At 38.1% G+C, this 24,278-nt stretch overlaps 1 protein-coding gene across 1 annotated transcript in view; it reads right to left on the bottom strand.

The window, feature by feature from the left end:
• Positions 1–24,278, bottom strand: part of LOC150077337 (HORMA domain-containing protein 1-like) — a 578,215-nt gene that overhangs the window by 337,015 nt on the left and 216,922 nt on the right. The window contains exon 8 of the mRNA XM_090385860.1: positions 13,941–14,098. Coding sequence (XP_090241986.1) covers positions 13,941–14,098 — 158 coding nt within the window. The remainder of the gene's footprint in view (positions 1–13,940; positions 14,099–24,278) is intronic.

Here is a 24,278-nt window from a genome sequence, read left to right as displayed (position 1 = left end):
CACGATGACCGCCACCCGCCCCTAAAACCCCAACACCCCACGCTCCAGGTCGCTACTTATTCTAATAGAAGTTGTGCAAGAATCACCTTCACCTCTGCCTATGGCTACTGTTAAACTATTAGTCCTTGTATCCCCCCAAGCTATGAGTTTTCCGACCCACCCAACACTTCCTCGATTGCATCAGCAAATATTCTTGCACCCTTTCTATTTAAGTGTATCTCATCCCTGTAGAAGCAGTCTCTCCTGTTAACAAGTACAGTCCAGGCTGAAAAAAAAATTCTATCCCTTGAACCTTGCACAGTCTTTCCAGGGCCGAATTGATCGACAAGGCTCTCATCATATACTCCCTCCTATCGTGTCTGGGCAGAATTGCAGACACTTTCAAATTCAACCCTAATTCACGGCTTTTTATCATCAGTGCCCTGTACTTGTTAAGTAATTCTGCCGATCTCCTACTCTTGATATCATTAGTGCCAACGTGTTCAACTATATCACCTTTTGTACCCTTAAAAGATGATATCTGCTCTACGTCATCAACCTTTGCCCCTGGCAGACATACCCTGGTCCTGTTCCACCTATCCTTTTTACAAAGGATGTTTCCCGTTTCCCTGACAATAGGGTTACCAACAACTACTAGTTCCTGAGGGACCAGCGCATTCTGCCTTGGGGGTTGCCGCTGTGTTGCATGATGACCAAGTGCAAGCTCTGGCGTTGATGTGGGCAGCTGAGAGCCTGATGGGTCCCTCAATTTAGATCTTTCAAGGGCATCCACCCTGTCCTTCAAACTCTCATATAGGCCCATAACAACGCTGAGTTGTTGCCTGATTTCCTTACACTCCTTACATCGCGCACACACAAAGACATCCCCCATGGCAATATCATGTTCCGTTCCAGATAGTTCGGCAAACAATTCACAAGCTACACATTTTTTTAGGCTGTGATGCGTTGGAGAATCGCCCTCCTCAGTTCTCTCCCGAGTCACAGCACTCCTGCCACTTTGTGCCTGTTGCTTTGCTGCTCTAGTTTGGGGCATGATATTTTAAATTAATAAGATCAATAAATTAAATTAATTAAATGTCAATACTACGCTATCTAATATTAGTAAATTAATAAGAGGAGTATACCTCAATATAGTACGTGGAACACTTCCGTATGATACCCTCCAGAAATTAAAACGGGAAAAAACGAAAAAATCGACAACTTACCGGTACATTAAAGTAAAATATAAATATAATTAAAGTAAAATATAAATAATTAAATAATCAATTTAACACAATTCAAAATCAATTCAAAACAATTAAAATTCAAATTAACGCAATTAAAAGAATCTAACGAAAATATTCAAAACGATTTTCCTTCCTGAAGCTGACAATGCTTTTCGACCGACTGTCGTGATCACAGGAATGAAAATTACCGAATCAGGCTAAACCTGCACCTTAAATAGTGATTATATGTCTTCGCGCATGCGCGTAAAGGTCCACGCATCGGAGATCAAATATGGCACCGAACATTAACAGAATTCTCGTGTAATTTAATTTCAACGGTTTCTGCAATTAATAGTCGCGTATAATTACGTTGAACGTTAAGTATTTTGGCCTCGTTAAATAAAAAAGTATGTTTTTCGTTAATGGCATGAAAGGCTAATTCTGACGCTGCTGAACGAGAAGCACGAACTGAGGCTTCGTGTTGATTTACACGAATATTAAGAGAAAACCGCGTCGAACCCTGGTAAGACGAGTCGCAATCACCGCAAGAAATGTTGTATACTAGATCATTAATTTGTGTTGCGAACGCGGAAAGAACCGAGCGATTGTTCAGTATAGTGTGTAACTTCAGTATAGGCCTAGCTATAATTTTAAATTCGGTATCTTTAAAGAATCTGTTAAGTTGTTTGTGCCACTGTTCAACATATGGGACAGAAATAAAGTATTTTTTGATATTACTATTGTTGATTGGTGTAGTATTTTTTATCCTATCCTTAGCTTGTACCCTAATTCGATTTATTGTGTTAATGGGATAACCCCTGTTCAAGAATCTGCTAGTTAATATTTGTATTTCTGAGTCCAAAGCAGAATCCGTCGTTGAATATTTATATATATATATATATATAGTGGACCCGGCACTGTTTACCAATTTGGTAAATCAATACAATAAAACGTTAACCACATATCGTAAAAACATTACTATGGTTCAGTTGAAGGAATTGAAGGCCAGAACATACAATATTCCTGCACTTTTTGGTCAGGTAAAATTACACAAGCCTGGATTTCCGATTCGACCTATTGTTTCCTACAGGAACTCGGCATTTTCAGCCTTAGCCACACATGTATATAATATTATAAAACCTTTTAGACAAGTTATACAATTTGGGATTAAGAATTACGATACATTATTTAATAATCTTAAAGACTGTAGACTCGGCGACAATGACAATTTATTCTCATTAGATGTTACCTCATTATATACGAATGTAAACGTTGAATACACATTAGATATTATTTGGGATATGTTAAATAAAAACTCGACACCGATTAATTATACGAAGCTGCCCATTAAGGAAATTTTTCACTTAATTAAACTATTAGCTGAGGCTAACTACATCACCTTTCGAGACAAGGTGTACAAACAAATTTTTGGATTACCAATGGGTTTGAGCCTGAGTGGCTTAATGTCAGAGATCTATCTCTCAACGATTGAACAGATACATTTGACACCTTTTCGTCCCCGTATCACATACTATGGGAGGTATTTAGACGATGTTCTAGTTATTACTGATAGTAGTACTATCCAAGACATTTTACATTCGTTTAATAACATTCATTCTAGACTCAAATTTACATTGGAAAGGGAAGATACGGATACTAAGTCATTAAACTTTCTAAATTTCACGCTTACCCGTGACTCGAACAAAATACAATTTAGCATCTATCGAAAACCCACAAACACCGGTATGCTTCTTCATTATAATAGCTACCACCCGTTCACCTACAAAAGATCGATTATCTTTAATCAATTTCTAAATGCCTATAAATATTCAACGACGGATTCTGCTTTGGACTCAGAAATACAAATATTAACTAGCAGATTCTTGAACAGGGGTTATCCCATTAACACAATAAATCGAATTAGGGTACAAGCTAAGGATAGGATAAAAAATTCTACACCAATCAACAATAGTAATATCAAAAAATACTTTATTTCTGTCCCATATGTTGAACAGTGGCACAAACAACTTAACAGATTCTTTAAAGATACCGAATTTAAAATTATAGCTAGGCCTATACGGAAGTTACACACTATACTGAACAATCGCTCGGTTCTTTCCGCGTTCGCAACACAAATTAATGATCTAGTATACAACATTTCTTGCGGTGATTGCGACTCGTCTTACCAGGGTTCGACGCGGTTTTCTCTTAATATTCGTGTAAATCAACACGAAGCCTCAGTTCGTGCTTCTCGTTCAGCAGCGTCAGAATTAGCCTTTCATGCCATTAACGAAAAACATACTTTTTTATTTAACGAGGCCAAAATACTTAATGTTCAACGTAATTATACGCGACTATTAATTGCAGAAACCGTTGAAATTAAATTACACGAGAATTCTGTTAATGTTCGGCGGCCATATTTGATCTCCGATGCGTGGACCTTTACGCGCATGCGCGAAGACATATAATCACTATTTAAGGTGCAGGTTTAGCCTGATTCGGTAATTTTCATTCCTGTGATCACGACAGTCGGTCGAAAAGCATTGTCAGCTTCAGGAAGGAAAATCGTTTTGAATATTTTCGTTAGATTCTTTTAATTGCGTTAATTTGAATTTTAATTGTTTTGAATTGATTTTGAATTGTGTTAAATTGATTATTTAATTATTTATATTTTACTTTAATTATATTTATATTTTACTTTAATGTACCGGTAAGTTGTCGATTTTTTCGTTTTTTCCCGTTTTAATTTCTGGAGGGTATCATACGGAAGTGTTCCACGTACTATATTGAGGTATACTCCTCTTATTAATTTACTAATATTATTATCAACGTAGAACATATTGAGTATTACAGCTCTGATTCATACTACGCTATCTAATAGAAACAGTGAAGCGTATTACTGTTTCTATAATTATACGTTAGATCTACCTAACTACGTCAATTAAAAATTTGAATTCCCTATCACTATATACAAAAACAATGCCTGCAATATTCAAACGAAATAACGGTTTTATAAAGTATTACGTATATCTACAAAAACTGTTTATATAAATTAAAATAAAAATAACCAGCGTAATTAAAACTATAAGACTACGTATTTAAGTACAATATAAAATAACAATTATGTAAATAAAAAGCAAACACTTATCATTTTTTTCAGAGCCTGTAACTCGCAGCTGTATTTTCTAAAGAGAGTCAGCGCCCTCTCCCAGTCTGCCAGGGTGGCAGACAAATGAATACATGAGCTGTGACAGGGTAACTAAGAGTAAGAACATGTGGATGTATACTTGAATGCATGTATATTAATTCTAGGAGTATTATAAATATAAGTTTTATGAATTTGAAGTACTGATTAAGTTCCTCAAATGCAGACATTATAGGAATAGCAGAGATATGATGTCACTCGGACATAAGTGATGCTAAATTTGAATATAGGGAATACAATGCATACAGGAAGGACAAACAGGACAGGACAGGAGAGGAGAGGTGGAGGAATTATGCTCTTAGTTCAGAAGAATATTAAATCTAGGGCAGTGCATCCAGTTGATATGGGTGATGAGTGCAATGTTGAGTCGGTTTTGTATGATATAAACACTGAGAAAACAAAATCGAGAGTAGAAGTGTGTTATAGACCTATGACTGTGATGGCATACCAAACATACCATCACAGTCATAGGGAAATAGTTATACAGGGAAATAGAATGGGCCAGCAAATCAAAATGTCCCACAATGGGAGATTTTAACTTTCTAGATGTTGACTGGGTTGTCACTCTCACACTAGCAAGACTTTTGTGGATTACTTGAATGACTGTTTTCTACAGCAGCATGTTAGAGAGGCAACAAGAGGAAGCAATACTCTTGATCTGGTTATCAGCAGTGATTCATCATGCATTAAGAATCTGAAGGTAAATGACCCACTGTGTGGCAGTGATCACAGTGTACTAGTGTGGAATTTAATTAAACACATTAGTACACTGTGTACTAATGTGTTTAATTAAATTCCTGTCAAGTGCAAAGGGAAAGGCTTTTGTTTTCAAAAGGGTTACTACAGAGGTCTCAGACACTTTTAAATTGTGTGCAGTGGGACCAACCGATATTACCAACAGCAAGTTCTAAATGGGAATTATTCAGGGAAGTAATCAAAGAAGCTACTACTAACATAACAACAAATAAATACAGTTCAAGGCTTAGCACAAAATGGATGTCGGATGAACAATAGTTCATCTCGAGACATGGGACATATTGAGACATGGGATGCATATAAATTATCAGGTGATACAGAAGCCTATGGTAGATATAAATTAATCTGAAATCAAGTCACAAAGGAGGTTAGGAAGGTGAAGGCAAATTATGAGAATTCTTTAGTAAAGGATGCAAAGAAAAACAGCAGACTTTTTACATATGTAAACCATACAAGGTTTACATAGGGATGAATCAGATTGGTCCACTTGACATCGATGCCTCGACTGTTGATAGCCCTGCTCAATTCATGGACAAACTGAATAGGTATTTTGCATCTACATTCACACAAGAAATTTTTAGGGAAAGGGATTCCAGAAGTTTATCAAATTCTAACAACGAGCTAAATGACTTTGTGATAATTGAAAGTACAGTGAAGGAGAAACTGTTCAGGAAGGACATAAAAAAGCACCTGGGGTAGATGAAATACTATCCAATTATATTAAAGGAGGCAGCAAAGGAGGTATGCAAACCCTTAGCCATAATTATAAGAGAATTCTTGGATTTGGGGGAGGTCCTCACGGACTGGGGACCTCCCCCGGATTAAAAGGAGACATGAGTAATTGCAGACCAGTTAGCTTAATGTCTGTTCCAGAAAAATAATGGAATCACTGGTTAAAAATGCAATACAAGACCATTTGAACAGGCATTCAATTGTATTTAAATCACAGCATGGATCTGTCAAGGGGCAGTCTTGTGTAAAATCTACTAGGTTACTATGATGCAGTGTACTGGATCAAAAAATAATTTTGACATCATATATTTGTTTTTCAGGAAGGCTTTTGATTCACTGCACATAAAAGACTGCTGCACAAACTGGAGCAACTTAACGTTAAGGACAAGTTACTGTTATGGATAAAGAGATGTTTAAGTGGAAGAATACAGAAAGTGGTTATAAATGGGCACTGCTCTTTGTGGACTAATGTTATCAGTGGAGTTCCGAGGGTCCAGTGCTGGGTCCAATATGCTGCCAATGTGGTGTTCAATATTTATCAACGATACTGATGTAGGTATATCAGTTTTAATGTCTAAGTTTGCAGATGATACAAAGGTTGGCAGGGTGGCTGACAGTCATCAGGGTGAGCTGTTGCAACAAGATCTGAAAAAATGTTGTCAATGGTCTGAGAGATGGCAGTTGAAGTTTAATATTCACAAATGCAAGGTACTGCACATGGGTAGCAGTAACCCCAGAGTAACTTACCAACTGTGCCGTACTACACTCAGGGTATTGGAGAATGAAAAAGACCTGGGGTAATTGTGCAATCAGATATGAAGTTCTCTGGGCAATGCAGACAGGCTGCAAAGACAGCTCGTGGGGTTTTCTCAATGATATACAGGAATTTTGCTAGCAGGGATAAGGAAGCGATTATACCATTGTATAAGACCTATTGATTAGGCCACATCCTGAGTACTGTACAAGGTCCGGAGCCCTCACTTTAGGAAAGATGTAGTTCTGCTGGAATGGATGCATAGAAGGGCAACCAGTTTGCTGAAGGTAACAAACAGGTGTGCTTACATAGAAAGGCTTTAGTTCTGCAAATTGTAGCGTCTCAAAACTAGGCACCTGCAGGGAGATCTGACTGCTGTGTTTCAAGCCTTGACTGGACTTAGTAAGCTGAATGTTAATGACTACACATACATAAGGAGGTATAAATTCAAGTTGAGGAAGGATGGTTGTAGGAGAGATGTGTTGAAGTTTGCCTTCAGCTAGTGGATGATTGATTGTTGGAACAGGCTTCTTACATAGAAAGGCTTTAGTTCTGCAAATTGTAGCGTCTCAAAACTAGGCACCTGCAGGGCGATCTGATTGCTGTGTTTCAAGCCTTGACTGGACTTAGTAAGCTGAATGTTAATGACTACACATACATAAGGAGGTATAAATTCAAGTTGAGGAAGGATGGTTGTAGGAGAGATGTGTTGAAGTTTGCCTTCAGCTAGTGGATGATTGATTGTTGGAACAGGCTTCTATCTGTTGATGTGGAAGTGGATAGATAGAATATATTCAAGGGAGAACTAGACAAATACTTGGAGAGTACAAATGGTTGACCTGTGGTTTTTTTTTTTTTTTTTGGCTGATGCTGTATAAGCATGCTTTCTTGCATCATTTGCCATTACTACTACTACTACTACTATAATACAATCCAGCTACAATAGAGACTATGTGTATGTGGATCATCTGGCTATTTTTTGTCAATCACTGAGCATGGCTACCACAAAGACAGCTACAATTGGCAATAACAAAATGCAGCAGTTTTTCGATTAACCGAGGGGAAAACTTCAGCAACATATTCCTGTAAATTGTGGTATCTTCCTCCAGAAACTGCCTTAAGAAAGCAACAGAAATACCCACAAAATAGAAAGAGAAATAAAATGGAACAGAAATACCCATGGCCAATTTCAAAACACTAACAGGTTTATTTTTTGACACCAAACTAAATTAACATAAATATATTACCTACCTGCAAACTCCATGCCTCCAGAAATTAAATATCCTCATGCAAAGTCCTCAACATCTTGGAGTGCTGATACAGTCACTGATGAATTTGTACAGAGCTCTAATTCTTGTAACAATTAGACTATGGTGCCCTTCAATCTACACTAGGTACCTACAGAACCTCACCATTTCACAGCTTGTACATAAAAGCACAAGACCCCTAATTTACCTTAGAAGATAAAGCCTACTCTGCCAATATGCTGCCAAAATTTGCCGGCTGGTGGTGGACTGTTGGAATAGTTGTGTTGTGGAAGTGGGTATTACAATTGTTTTTAGGAAGAACTAGACAACTTCTTAGAGAGAAAAGATAAGTGATGCTTTTTTTTTGCTGATGCTGTATAAGCTTGCTTTCTTACATCAATTTGTCAGTAATACTAAAATATTTACCTTAGAAGACAAAGCCTACCATCCTACCTCTGTTGGGTATACCTCAACCAATCTCTTTGGCCAACACTATGAATCTAAGCCTAGCAAACCTAGGACTATTTTGCCTTTGAGAAATAGTACATAAATGGAAAATTGATCTCAACAAAATTGAGAAAAATACAAATATGCCTTTACCCCATGAAATAGACATGAGCTGGACATTGATCTATACTTTACTCAGTGGTCAAAAAATATTATTCTGTCACAATATTAAACAGCTATATGTTAATCATGCTTCAGAACACACCAGGAACTCATAATCAATATGGATGGTTCTAAGCCTCAGTCACATATAGGTGCAGTGGCCGTATACCCATCACATATAGTCTCAAAATCCCTTCCAGTTCAGTACAACATTTTCCCTGCAGAATTATATGCTATCCAGCTTGCACATTAAATGAAACACGTTGACATTCATTACTTTCTCTGTTAATATATTCTGATTTACTCAATGCCACCTCAGCCATACAAGGTAAACATCCTTCTTATCATCCCCTCCTATGGGAAATTGGAATTCTAATCAACCTCTGTCAAAAAAAAACTCACTCTAAAATAACTCTTTGCTGGATCCCAGGAACTCTGGAATAGCAGGTAATGACAAAGCAGATAATGCAGCTAAATAAGCATCATAACAAACAAACATAATAATGACAGTTCTTATAGACTTTAGACTAATTATTAGAACAGCAAGTAAAGATGAATGGGCCCAGGCTTGGAGAAACCAAACCAAAAAATTACATGAAATAAAACCTAATCCAGAAATATGGAACTCCACCAGCAGGAAAAATTACAGAGAATAGATACTGCTTGCTAGACTGTGAATTAGCTACATACATCTTATGCACTATCATCTCTTAGATAACAAAAATCCCCCCCCCCCTCCTTCTCAACCTCTGCGTTCAATGCCAGTTCAACTTTCAGTAAAGCACATTCTTTTGGTATGACGTCGGTTCAGGAATACCAAGATTACTATGCTTCCAGAGTTTATGTAATAATCAAAATGAACTTTCTCTTCAATAAATATTAGACAACTCTGCAAATCTAAAAAACTGTTTAATTTTATTCAGCAAATCTGATCTGATAAACAAATCTAACAAAACATGAGTTACATTAAGAAACCCAGAATGACACATCTTGGCCTTTGATGCCCTTGTGTGGTAAACTCTTAAGCAGCAGCAACAACAACAACATGTAGAAAATCATTAATCCAATAAATCCACAAAAGTCTTGATAGTGTGTGAGTGACCATCCCACAAGTTCCAGTCAATATCTGGAAAGAGGTCTTTTATGTATTTAGTCCACATGTCCAGTTTTTCTGATTCTTCAATGATAATCTTACCATTGTCATTTCAGATTGAAGTTAGTTGTTTCCTTCTATTAATTCCTGAAATCCAAGACCAAATTCTCCTGAAATCTCTTTAATCTTTTTGCAAAAATTGAAATCATCATTTTTTTCTTGCAGAGCTTCTATTTCTCTGCATTTTTCTGTGATCCAGCTCTCTTTAGCTCCTTTAATTTTGTTCTTAATCAGTCTATTCACCTCCTTAGTGCACTGCAGTTCTTAAATGCTCTGAGCTTCTCCATGAGTTTCAAAATTTCATTTGTCATCCAGTCCTTCTTCTTCAGACGTTTTCTATAACTTAGAACTCATTCAGTCAGATACTTCTGAACTCATTTCAGTCAGAACAGATTTAAAACTCTTCCAAAGATCTTCCACTCCCCTCTCCTGCCTATGGATGTGTTGCGTTCTTTCATTAAGGCATGTCTTAACGAAACAACTTTGTTTATCGGTTGCTTTCTCCTAGTAGCCCTCAATCTCAGCTTGATCTCGGTTATGACTGGAATGTGGTCTGAATCAATATCTGCACTGGGGTATGCCTTGGGCTTTTAATACTGTTCCAGAAATGCTGATTGATCATGATATAATCAATTTGGTTTCTGACCATATTTTGTGCGGTCTAGGGATGACTTCCATGTATAGAGCCTTCTCTTGGGGAGTTGAAACCAGGTGTTAGCATCATTCTCCTCTTGGAAAAATTGCATCCCGCTTTCATTCCTTGCTCCAAGACCAAATTCTCCTAGTTTCACCAGATCTGCCTTTTCCAATTTTAGCATTCAGATCTCCCATAACAATATTTGCCTTGTTTCTTTGTTAATTTGACTACTTTTTTCAGCTCTATATAGAAACATTCAATTTCCACATCTTCCTTATCAGACCTTGGAGCATATACTTGAATTATGTTGACTTTTAAAGATTGTCTCCTCAGCTGTAGTAACATTATTCACTTGGAGTGTGGCACAAAGTTGAGGATGCTTTTGGAGACATCATTGGGGACTAGGATCCCCACTACATGCTAGTGTATATTGTTGTCATTTCCAGAGTAGTAAAAGGTTGTGTCTTCGAAAACACGTGCTTGAACTAGGCCATCTAGTTCACATAGCCCCTGCACCTGTACATCAAGTCTTTTCATATCCTGGATCGCATTCTTAAGTTTTCCTGCAGCAAACAGCATTCTGACGCTCCATGTTCCAATTCACAAAAGATTCACTGTTTTGAGCCCGGGGATTCTTAGTACCCGTCCCATTAAAGGGGCACCAGTATCTCGGGCCCAGCTGTTGTAGTTTTCTTGTCATGGTGATTGTTCTAAGGATACAGTAATGCAGTAGTTTCCCTGCTGGCTTTCTGCATCGCAGTGCTATAATGACATAATATATCACTAAGCTGTCAGGACAGTGACTGTTCAGAAAGCTTCTATCCCCACTCATTGCCTGTACTGTAGGAGCTGCTGCTCTTGTCCAGAAGTGTTATTTAGAGCACCTTCTCCTAGGTATATTGCCTTACTGTAAAAAGTCACACTTACTCTGGTTTGAATTGGAGTTTTCTTCTCCTGGTATCTTTCTTAGTCTGGCTCCTACCTCACAAAGACCAGTCCGGCTTGGGTGACCCTACTAGTAGCTAAGCTACTGCTGCATGGTTCTCGAGATTGTCAGAGCATGCAAGCCCCATCATCGCGACAGGGTGAAGATATCATCAAAGGGCATCTTCATAAATTGCATCACTGTAAATTTTCTCCCAAAACAAGTATTATAATTGATGTTTGTCCCTACAGCCTAAAATTTGTTATATACTGATGTAAAATGATTAAGCATTTTATTGCTAAGAAAATACTATTTAGACATATTTATTTACAATTAATCACAGAAATACACAGCAGGATATTATGAATCCCTTTCACTGTGACCAATGTTTGAAATTAACATTATGTAATACGATGAAATATATATATATATATATACACCAGCAGAAAACAAATACCGTGTGATACCATTAGGTCTTCTATAACAGATATTGGCATTTTGTTAGCCTAATACAAGCTTTAATTACTGCCTTGCACCTCTCCGGCTTGGAGTGCATTATATTCTTAATATAATCACTGCTTATTTTGTGGTACATGAATAGTAGTTTCCTGCAATGTTATTTGGCTTGGTGGCTTTTTAGCAGCAATTTTATGACCCATAACACTCCAGCAATTTTCAATAAGGACTATTTGCTGCCCATAATAAGGACTGATCTTGCATGAACTTCTTCGCCTAAAGATAAAAACAAATTGATAAAACAGTCAGTGTTTGAAACAAGATAAAATTAGCATTCTAGATATTGTATTAAATGATTATGTAATGTTGTACTAACCTTATGTGCAATGTGGAAAGGCACAGAGTCACATTGGAAAACAAATTTTTGTTCCTTGAAAGGCATCTCTGATGATGGGCAGAAGAGTCTCCTTTAAATTTTTGTGTGGTAGTCATCATTAACAGTACCACTTACAAAATGTATCCTTCCTACTCCTTTGCTCATTATACATTCCCAAGCCATCCAGCCCAATGGAACCTTTACTGTTTGTTGAATAGTCAGGGTGATAAGCTTCATTAGGTCTACATCAAATGTAGCATTTACCATCCAATACATGAATGTTAAATTTTGATTCATCAGAGAATATTAGAGACACTGCTCAACTGTTCAATTAACATGTTTAGCCCAGGTTAGTCATTTTTCTACTCGGATTTTGTCAATAAGGGCTTCTTACAAGACTGATATGCTTATGACTAATCATCACAAATCTACATCAGACTTCTATCACTTGTATTCACTCCAGTATGTCCCTTCCACATGGATTTTAAGTCTGTAGAACTTGCAGGATGATCATGGAGGCATAGATGCTTCAAAATTCTTCCCTATGCTGATTACTTTTCCATTTCAGTTTGGATCCAGATATTCTTTTTACATCTCTGGTCTCACATTTCTTTTTAAGTAACCTTGACATAGTACACTGGTTACAGCCAACTTTTGCAGTTATGTTGACTAGAGAAGCCCTCCCTAACAAGAGCAATAACTGTACTTTTCTTGCTTGGAGTTAACTTAGTGTATGCCATACCTCTTCTAAATAGGAAGTGAAGATAGATATCTAGCAGCAGGTGGGTGCTTTTATAAACAAGATGATGCAATAGAACTATAATATTACAGAATGATGATTTAATAGTGCCTTGATATTACATAATTTTACCTACAGAGGGAGAGTAATTAAGGAAATATTAAACTTTAAGATGGTGATGCAATTTATGTGACCACCAGTGTATATACACATCAATAAAGCCTTAATTTAACAGACTATATGGGTAAGGCCTGTCTGCTAAATCCAATTGACCATTAAACTTGAAAGAAACATATATTAATCATTGAAGTTGCTAGAATATTATGAAAATTAACATTCTAGCAACTTCAATAGTATGCTGTACTATAAAATGAAAAAAATTAAATGTTATAAAACTGAAATTTACTGCACTTTGTATTAATATTAGCCAAAAAGATGCAAGGAAGAATGGTTACATAAAAAAATTTCTGAAAAAAATTATTTTACTGTTTAGAGTTAATTAAAAAATAAAAGAAAATAACCAAAATCACTTACCTCAATTCATTATCCTATTTCCTTCAAGTATTTATCCAAAAACCTCTAAATTTCAATAAACTTACAATGACAAGAGTAGGTGGGAGTTTATTCCACAGGCTAATCATTCTTTGACTAAAAGAAAATTTTCAGATATCGGGTCTATCATGTCTTCAAAAGTCTACAGTTATCTCCTCTCAATTTAAACTTGTACCCCTTGTGTATGTCATGTGAATGAGCATAAAACTCCCTCAGCATTTCATTAATCAAACCTTACAAGGCCTTTAAATGTCCATGTATAAAAGCTGATTTGTTTCAGTCAATGAATATCTTCACACCTTATATACAGAAAGGGCAATATGGCTAAGATTAGTTCTTTGGGATAAGTCAAAAAAAAATTGTAAAGATATTTGACCTTTACAAAAACACCAGTATTATTAACATAATAATCATTTATTTGGCCTGAGTGGTTTAAGTTCATTTCAGGAAATGAACACTAATACAGGAAGGAAGCCTGGACCATGACTAGCAACCTTGGACTTTGAATTTTACCTGCCAGAATTCTCTTTGATATGATATATCAAGAATATATAAAAATTTTAAATATACAAAAACAGTTTACAGTATGCTTACTTTCATCATAATAGAGTAACTTCATTGTCATATAAGCATTATCTGGTAATGGTTCAAGTGCTTGAGTTAAAACTACAACTGCTCTTAGTAGTGACAGTGTTGCCTTCTTTGTTATATCTGATGCCTGATCAGGAACTGAAGCAATTTCTTCTCCATTGCTGTTAGCAGAAAAATTAAATATTTTAGTACAGACAAACAGAACATACTCACGATCAAGTAAAGTAAATAAAAGGTTGTATTAAAATAGTTTACAACTCATAGATAAATAATAAGTTAACTTTAAACCTTTTTTTTTTTTTTTTATATTCTGGATATCTAATATAATTACACAAGATTTCACCTCATTTGAATTCTTCCTCCATTTCCATTGCAATTAAGGATGTTTCTTTTCTCTGCAACTATCTCTATACCAAACCTTCAAATTCCAATCTCCAGTTACTAGACAAAATTGTAACTAGGATCAATAAAACTCCGATTTCCTTCAATTATTCACCATTTACATTCTATCAAAGTGAAATGGTATAGGCAAATCGGTGATGAGCTGGAGCCAGTTTGCACCAGTTCATGCGAACCAGTTGTTAAAAATTTTTTACACAAACAAATGTTATTACACGATCTCAAAATCAGATAATCTTAATCTTATAAAATGGTGTAGAAAATAATACAGTGTACAAAATAATCTTCAAATTCCAATGCAAAGGAATGAGAATTTCTAGTAGTTAAAGAGCAATTTCTATAATAGATAGGTCAAGCAGTGACGTAGGAACGCCTTGGCATTGGGGCAGGTGCCAAGGGCGCCGACAGAAGGGTGCCACAGACTACATCAGTACAGTGTCAAGCTATTTCGACACCTATGCTAGCTGACGAAATGGCGCCCCACGATGATGTCGAATCAAGATGACAGCACAAGGAAGGTGAAAATTAATTTTCACACAGTGATTCAAGCCTGCATGCATCCTTACATCTGAGTACATACTGCATAGCATCATAGATCTATTTGCTGTCCAGAATGTAACTTTGAAGGGACCAATCAGGCGATCTCTTCATCAGCGCATGCTCGAATGCATAGTAGTTCACAATTCACGCATTGTGTACAAACTAAATAAGTTATAAGTTACAGTGTTTTTGTGATTGCTATACAGGGTGTCTCGAAAATACACGGCACAACTTCAGGAATGACTTCCTCATATGTAGACAATAAAAAAAAATTTATATCAACATAGTTCTGGAAATGCTTGGTTTCTGAGTTTTGAAGGTCTGTTTATGACACTTAACTGTTCACATCATCTTATAGTAATTGTTAAAAATATCCTCCTTCTGCCTGAATACAGGCCTCACATCGACATTTCATGTACTCATGAAGACGATGCCAAATTCCTGGCATGTTTCATATTGTCTTACAACCTGCCACAATTCGATTGTGGAGAGTTTCCACATCAGCTACCAGAGTCAAATACACCAATGACTTTAAATGGCCCCACAAGAAGAAATCTAGTGGGTTTAAATCAGTGAGCGTGGAGGCCAGGCAGTTGGTCCACCTCTACCTATCCACTGACCAGGAAACCTTCGATTCAGGTAATTGCAGAATAGGTGGCTGAAATGTGCGGGAGCGCCATCGTGCATGAAGTGTGCTTGTTAACGAATGATCAGTGGCGTGTCGTTTTCCAGAAAGTTTCTGTACGCCTGCCCTGTGAGTTTGTTTGGAAGAACATGGGGCCCAAATAACTTATCGCCAAAAACACCAACCCAGATGTTGAGGCTGAACTGCTGTTGGTGTGATGGAAGAATTGTATGTAGGTTTTGCTCAGCCCATACATGCTGATTGGGAAAGTTTTGGATTTCGTCTCGTGTGAACTGTGCTTCATCTGTGAATATCACTAAGGCAGGAAAGTGAAGAGTTGTACCACACTGCTGCAAGAACCGCTGACAGAACATTACTCATACAGGGTAATCTGCTGGTGGCAAGGCCTATACCCAATGCAGATGGTAAGGATACAGTTGATGTTCTTGCAACACTCTCAAAATAGTCGAACGTTGAACAGCCAGTTGCATTGCTATTCTGCGTGTGCTGATTCCAGGAGTGGCATGCACAACATCCAAAATCTCCTCCTCTACTTCAGGAGTCATAGATCTTGGTCATCCTCTGTCGGCAGCATAAGGTGTAAAGGTCCCATATTCACAAAGGCGGCGATGGATACCTTCAAACGTTTTCCTGTCTGGACATCTTCGTACTGGGAACCTTTCATGGTACAAACAACGAGCCTCCAGAGCATTGCCGTCCGCCAAACCGTACATAAAGTGCATATGGAAAACTACCAGATTCTGTCAGTAGCTTGTGATGAAGGAAATCACCTGCGGGAGATAAGACATTGACTTTGTAGATATTCAATGTTGATCTTCTATCGGCCAGCTATGGAGTACAGAGTCAAAGGTCTTGTGGTGGTCAATGTCAGCTGTGTACAGGTTGCAATGCTTCTTGTAAGCTTGCTTCATAACTGCTGTGTCAATGGTCTATTGCTCTTTGCTCATCTGCTTACATACCTTACGCTGCTCGGCCTTGATGTTCTGACTCTCCAGGTGGTGTGATATCTTCTTGGTTATGCAACTGGTTGGGATCCTGTACACTGTTGGAGACAGGTGATTGGTCTGTACTTTGCCAGGTTTATTGTCTTTGTCCTTAGCCTTCAGATAAGTGATTCCTTGAGTCAGAGACTCTGGGATTGTGTCAGGGTACCTTATCGTCTGGGTGAACTGTTCCGCTATGTGCTTGTGTGTACAACTATGTGAACTTCTTGTACCAGCGGTTGTGAATGTTATCTATCCCTGGGGTTCGCCATTTGTGTGACTTCGTGATCAACTGTTATACTTCTTTATCCCTCCCAAACTTCTCATTCTGTCATCGCTTGTGTGTCCTTGGTTTTAGCATTAGCATTAGTAGAGGCATATGATGCAAGAAAGCAAGCTTATTCAGCATCAGCCAAAAAAAAAAAAAAACCCACTCCCATTTCACCCCTCCGTTCGTTCGAAATACCTGTCCAGTTAAGCCTTAAATTTGTTTAGGCTATCAACTTCAACAACAAGTGATGGAAGTCGGTTCCACCAACCAACCACCCGCCGGCCAAAGGCAAATTTCCGCACATCTATCCGACATCCGTCCTTCCTCAATTTGAATTTATGCCCTCTCAGGTGATTATTCTGAGCAAGATGAAGAATCCCATTGGCATTGAGCATGTTCAAACCATTCAAAGCCTTATACACCTCTATCAGATCACCTCGCCGATGCCTAGTCTCCAGACTCTGTAATTTGCAAAACTTAAGCCTTTCTTCGTAAGAGCAACCCTTTGTTCCATTCACTAATCTTGTTGCCCTTCTCTGTACCCGTTCCAGCAGCTCTACATCCTTCTTGAAATGAGGCCTCCAGACCTGTATACAGTACTCAAGATGTGGCCAAACCATTGCCTTATACAAGGGAATAATCACCTCCTTATCCTTGCTAGAAAAATTCCTGTATATCATTGACAAGACACCATGAGCTACTCTTGCAGCTCATCTGCAAGAGTAGCTCATGAGCAGCTCAGAGAACTTCATATCTGCCTGCACAATTACCCCCAGGTCCTTTTCATTCTCCACCACTGTCAGTGTAGTACCGCAGAGTTGATACGTTGATCTGGGGTAACTGTTTCCCACATGTAGTATTTTTTTACATTTGTCAATGTTAAACTTCATTTGCCACCTCTCAGCCCATCTGTTCAACCTTTCCAGATCCTGTTGCAGCAGAATAGCGTCAGTAGTGTCCTTAACAACCCTGCCAACCTTTGTATCATCTGCAAACTTGGACATTAAACTTGATATACCATCATCAATATCATTCATAAACACCGAAAACAACAACGGACCCAACACTGAACCCTGAGGAACTCCACTAATAACATTAGTCCACGTTGAGCAGTGTCCATTGATTACCACTCTCTGTCTTCTGCCACTCAACCATACCCTTATCCATAGCAGCAATTTGCCTTCAATGCCACACTGCTCCAATTTGTGCAGCAGTCTTCCATGTGCAACAGTATCAAAAGCCTTTCTAAGATCCAAATATATAATATCAAAGTTATTCCCTGCATCCAGTTCTTTTGTGACTACATCATAGTATCCAATCAAATTGGTCAGGCAAGACTGCCCTTAACAAAACCATGCTGCGTCTGAGCTATAACTGAATTCTTGTCTAGATGATCCTGCAGTGCTTCTTTAACCAGTGCCTCCATTAACTTACCTGGAACAGAAGTTAAACTAACAGGTCTATAATTACTTGTGTCAGCTTTTGATCCTCCTTTGTGAATTGGGGTTACATTTGCACATCTCCAGTCTATGGGTACCTCCCCTGAGTCCAAAGAAGCTCTCATAATTATGGCTAGGGGTTTGCTTACTTCTTTTGCTGCCTCCTTTAATATAACTGGATAGATCCCATCCACCCCAGGTGCCTTTTTTATGTTTATCCTCAACAATCTCTCCTCCACTTTCCTCTCAGTTATTACAAAATCATCCAGCTCACTGCCAATGTTTACTTTACCTACATCATTCTCCTTCCTGAATAACTCCTCATGCGTGAATGTAGATGCAAAATACTCGTTTAGATTGTTAGCCACCTGAGCAGGATCCTCAACTGTTGAACCATCAATATCCAGTGGACCAATCTGATTCATCCCTTTCCTTCTCGAGTTTAAATATGTAAAGAACTCTTTTTGTTTTTCTTTGCATCCTTTGCCAAGGATTTTTCGTAGTCTGCCTTTGCCTGCCTAATTTCCTTTGTGACGGTTACAGACCAACTCATATCTATCATAGGCTTCCATGTCACCCATTAATTTGTATGTATCCCATGCATTTTTCTTCTCTGCCACATGCCTCATTAGTTCATCTGACAACCATTTAGGCCTAAACCTTGAACAATATTTCTTAGTTGGTATGTAAAGCCTGGTAGCCTCCAAGATTAGTTCCTTGAATGCTTCCCATTTTGAGTTCGCTGTTGGTAACATCATCAGTTGGTCCCACTGTATAGAATTTAAATACTGTCTCAGACCATCATAGTCGCCTTTACGAAAACAAAAACCCTTCCCTTTACCTCTGATGGTAGTTACCTCCTTGAGTAAATCCCACTTCAACACAACACAGTGATCACTGCCACCTAGTGGTTCATTTATCTGCAGATTCTTAATGCATGAAGAATCACTACTGATAATCAGATCAAGAGTATTGCTCCCTCTTGTTGCCTCACAAACATGCTGATGTAGAAAACAATCATCCAATAAATCCACAAAAGCCTTGCTAGTGTGCGAGTGACCAACCCACAAATTCCAGTCAATATCTAGGAAATTAAAATCCCCCATTATAAGACTCTCTGATTTACTGGCCCACTCTATTTCCCTGTACAATATCTTATTATACTCATCAGAGTCATTAGGCCTATAGCACACTCCTACTCTCAATTTTGATTTCCCTATGCTTATGTCACACCAAACTGACTCGACACTGCCCTGTCCATCGATGTCGACTGGCTTCACTTCCTTGGACCTTATGTGTTTCTTAATTAATAGCATAACCCCTCCTCCCCTCCTGTCCTGTCTATCCTTTCTATACACATTGTATTCCCCAAATTCCAGTTCCGCATTACTTATATCTGTGTGACACCACGTCTCTGATATCCCAACAATATCTGCCTTTGATGTTTTGAGCAATACCTCAAATTCATCAAGTTTATTTACCAAACTCCTAGCATTGGTGTACACGCAGGTATACATGCACCTGTTTCTATTCTTAGCTACCCTAACACAACCCATGTGTTTACTTGTACCGCAATGACTCCCAGCAGTCTCTGAAATATCCTGCATCTTGTTTTTCAGGCTTCTGCTCATTTCAATAGAAGCAGTGCAAGAATCACTTCCACCTCTGCCAGTGGCTACTGTTAATCTATTAGTCCTTGTATCCCCCCCAACTAGCAGTTTTCCGACCCACCTAACACTGCCTCGACAGCATCAGCAAAAATTCTTGCAACCTTTCTATTTAAGTGTATCCCATCCCTGTAGAAGCAATCTCTCCTGTTAAGAAGTACAGTCCAGGCTGAAAAAAATTCTACCCCTTGAGCCTTGCACAATCCCTCCAGGGCCGAATTGATTGACAAGGCTCTATCATATACTCCCTCCTATCGTGTCTGGGCAGAATTACAGACACTTTCAAATTCAACCCTAATTCACGGCTTTTTTTCAACATTGACCTGTACTTGCTAATTAATTCTGCCGGTCTTCTACTCTTAATATCATTAGTGCCAACGTGCACAACTATATCACCTTTTGTGCCCTTAAAAGATGATATCCGCTCTACAACGTCATCAACCTTTGCACCTGGCAGACATACCCTGGTCCTATTCCACCTATCCTTTTTACAAAGCATGTTCCCCGTTTCCCTGACAATAGAGTCACCAACAACTACTAGTTCCTGTGGGACCAGCGCATTCTGCCTAGCGGGCTGCCTCTGTGTTGCCTGATGACCAAGTGCAAGCTCTGGCGTTGATGTGGGCAGCTGAGAGCTTGATGGGCCCCTCAATTTATTTCCTTCGAGGGCATCCACCCTGTCCTTCAAGCTCTCATAAAGGCCCATAACAACGCTGAGTTGTCGCCTGATTTCCTTGCACTCCTTACATCATGCACACACAAAGACATCCCCCTTGGCAGTATCATGTCCCGTACCCGATTGCTCCGCAAACATTAAGCAAACAGTGCATTTTAAAAGACTGTTATTCAGAGGGCAACTGCCCCCCTCAGTTCTCCCCTGAACCACAGCACTCCCATTAGCTTGAGCCTTTTGCTTTGCTGCTCTGGTCAGAGTCATGATTCCGATTTAATTCAATAAAATTTCAAAACAAAAATTAAATCCTTAAGTTATATCCCAAAACAGTTATGTTATATATATATTTTTTTTTTTTTTTCGGTATCTAGTGTTTTCTACGAGTTCCCTTTATACAACTTCCGTATCACGTGTACCACTATAGTTATGTATTAATTATTTGTTACGATTACGTCGTTATATATATGTAGAGTTAAAAATACAATTTAATTGACAATAAAGTTTATCAAGATTAATATATTTACTGATTAATTGACAATATTATATTATGCACTATACTACACTAAGCTTATGCTATCGTGTAAAAATGGCGGGAATTCTCAAATGGTACTTCTACGGACTCGTAAGTATTGATTAGCTTCCAAATCTCGCTATCTCAATTTAGAATAAACTAAGGATCCCGACTAGGTCTATAATCTACTTATAGAAGATAATTTGATATAACAATTGGTTAATAAATGGACTAAATTTGGTTAAAAAAAAAGACCTCTCGTTCAATTTGTGACACGTGGATTTGATACCGTTACCGATACTAAGTAATATCTAGAAAATCTCTGTCTAAGTTAAACTTTAAACTAAGTATCGTAACTAGGAATATAAAGCTACTCTAGAAAATAAGTTAATATGACAATTTAAACTAATAAATCAGAAAATAAATCAGGAAAAACTTCTCTGTTTCATGAGCTTCAAGGAGCTACGTCTGCACAGGCTAACCTCGCACCCAGACTCCTTTCTCCAGAACTTATTTCTGGAGAAACCTATGGAATAGTGAAGCCCTCTGTGTATCTGTTGGCCTTTGTCTAGTTTTGTCCAATGTTTCTGTAGAAGGCTCTCTGGTTTTCATTAAATATCCAGTTGTCTGTTTGTCTACGTGCAGTCTTCCTATATCGGCAAAATCTCTTGCTGGGTATCAGAATGTTCTGCTTGAAGATGTCAAGGTATTCTTTGACCAGCGGTCTTGTGTTTGCCATGGATAGCGTCTTTCTTGAGGATGGGTTTCACATTTCTGATCAGCTTCATACTTCTGCTATCCATCTGTGGTGGGTCTGCTAGCCTATCTTCGCTTTTAGTTCTTCTATCTTCTGCTGTAGCCTTCTTTGCTTGGTTGGTTGCCCCTTGTCTTCACATTTCATTTTTTTTTCATTTCTGGTTTCTCTTCTGTTCATTCTTGTATCAGCACAGTAAATATAGCTGTGTCGATGTATCTAGTGCTATTTCATTGCTGAGGTAATCCATCATCTTTTGCCAAATGAGTGGTCTGGGACTTGCTACACATTTCTATTGGATCTCTGTTTCAGTGTGGCATGGGTCTTTGTGGAGTCAGTCCCTCGAATTCTGCTAGAGCCTTCTTCCACTCCTCTTATATTCTGAATATCGCAACCTCGTTTCTTTCCACTTTGGCTGCACTAGATTGTACTTCTTGTATTTGCTGTTCCACCTTTAGTTCTAGTTTGTTTGTATCTATATTCCATTTTCTTCGTAATTTGGTCACTTATATCCTGCTTGATTTTTTCCAAGATCGCAGGAGCTATAAGGTTCTACATGATGATGGTCCATCCCTGGTCTGCTATTCACTGTTCAGTAACCTAAACAGTCAGGAACCTTTCCAACCACCAACCACTTTGTGTGTAGTTTCATCCTGTACATTGTCATATCAGTCTCTAGCTTGGTTACTTCGTAGTATGCTTGCATGATGAACATACTCATTTCGATGCTCCACTTCACATGTTAGCTCATTCTTCCTTCCTGGGTGCTCACTGGCAAAAGTTATGCAGGAAGCATTTCCAGCTGGTTGGACTGAGTGGTCTTGCCCTCAAGTAGTAGCCATATAGGAGACAGCACCACTTGCTCCGTGGGAAATTCTCTGACTTTTCAAACCAACCTTTCTGCCAAAGGCCTGAATATGAGTGACTTTATCATGCACCACACTCAATGCAGTATGTTCAATATTTCTATTTCTCATCTTCATCCAGCTATGGATGAAGCCTGTTTAGCTTTGGTTTTTTCATGCAGTGGGGTCATAGTCATTGGGAGTAACACTAGATGGAACCACTCTCTGCATAGCCCATACTTCGACCTTAGGGAAAGTAGGTCCGATGAAGCAACTTTCGCAATTTTTTTTCCCTCCACGCGAAATTTTTTTCTCCCTTCACTGCAGGATTCAAACTCAAGTCCATGACATTGGTGGTCTAGCATAGCAACCACTGGGCTAATCACACCTTATTGTTATTATCTTAGAAGTACGATTGTTTATAAGCAAAAAGGTCTGTGTGCTCTGGATTCATATTAATAATAATAAATTATTGTGCCACAGAGCAAAAACAGAAAGAAAATGACAGGTTGCAGTAAAAAAATGTTTGATGTTACTTAAAAATACGTTGATGTTCACACAAACAAAAAACAAAGCACAAGTAAAAATAATACAGGAAAGTAATACTGCAACCTGTCATTTTCTTTCCGTTTTTGCTCTGTGGTGCAATAATTTATTATTATTAAGATTATTTATTTTCTACCCTATTTTTCATGGAATCAAGCAATTTTTGCTCTTTTTTTCTCCGCTCCTTTTTTTATTTTACTCTTTTTTTTTTTTTTTTTTTTTTACTTATGGGTTTACAAATTTTAAAATCCTTAAAACTGAGCCCTATCCTGAAAAGAATTAAACAGTTAAATGATATCATTTATGAATGAGCTTGATACTGTCCTTGAAAGACCCAAAACAAACCTCCAGTATAATAAATCCTACAGTAAAAACAACTGACAAACTTATCATTAGCTTATACAGATACCTTCCAAAAACTGCTACACTGGGCTCCCCAGCCTAAGCAAGACCTCATCCCCATTCCCCTCTCAGTGGTAATATAATCACTAACTCCATTTCATTGACAGGTTCACCAAAATCAGACATTCAACAACTTGTTGTTAACCTTTTGTGGTTAGGTTAGTCTAACCTAACATAACTTTTCATGATTGTCAAAAACTGGAATATCACAAAGACAAATGGGATAAACTTAAGCTAGCAATTCTTTTCTGTTCATCCAACATTTCTTCCCATTCTGCTCATCCCTAATCACTGAGCAAATCCACAATAACTCTTCTCCTCCTCCTCCTCCTCCCAGTGCTGTAACAACACACAGCCTTATTTATTACCAAGAAACCTTATGGGTTTTAAAAAAGCCTCAATTGCCTTGAAGAGATGATTATATTTGTACGGCACAAAAGATAACCATGCCACACAAATATACTAAAAGCATTCAAGTGAGCTCTGTCATGATTCTTGTGTAACAAACAAACATATAATAAAGATAACATTTGGTTATACAATGAAGTCTTCATCTTCTGCATGGTATTTAATCAGCAAACTATCACATTAGCTTGGGCTCTGGTGCAAGGTAACCGTTTTATTTTTCTATTGCCTTTTAGCTCACTTCCCAAAGCTCAGAGCCG

The sequence above is a fragment of the Mastigoproctus giganteus genome, chromosome 12, assembly GCF_048544385.1.
Source record: "Mastigoproctus giganteus isolate SK-2022 chromosome 12, ASM4854438v1, whole genome shotgun sequence".
Lineage (NCBI taxonomy): Eukaryota > Metazoa > Arthropoda > Arachnida > Uropygi > Thelyphonidae > Mastigoproctus > Mastigoproctus giganteus.
Note: the sequence above shows the minus strand (reverse complement) of the source record. Positions and strands in the feature narration are given on the sequence as shown.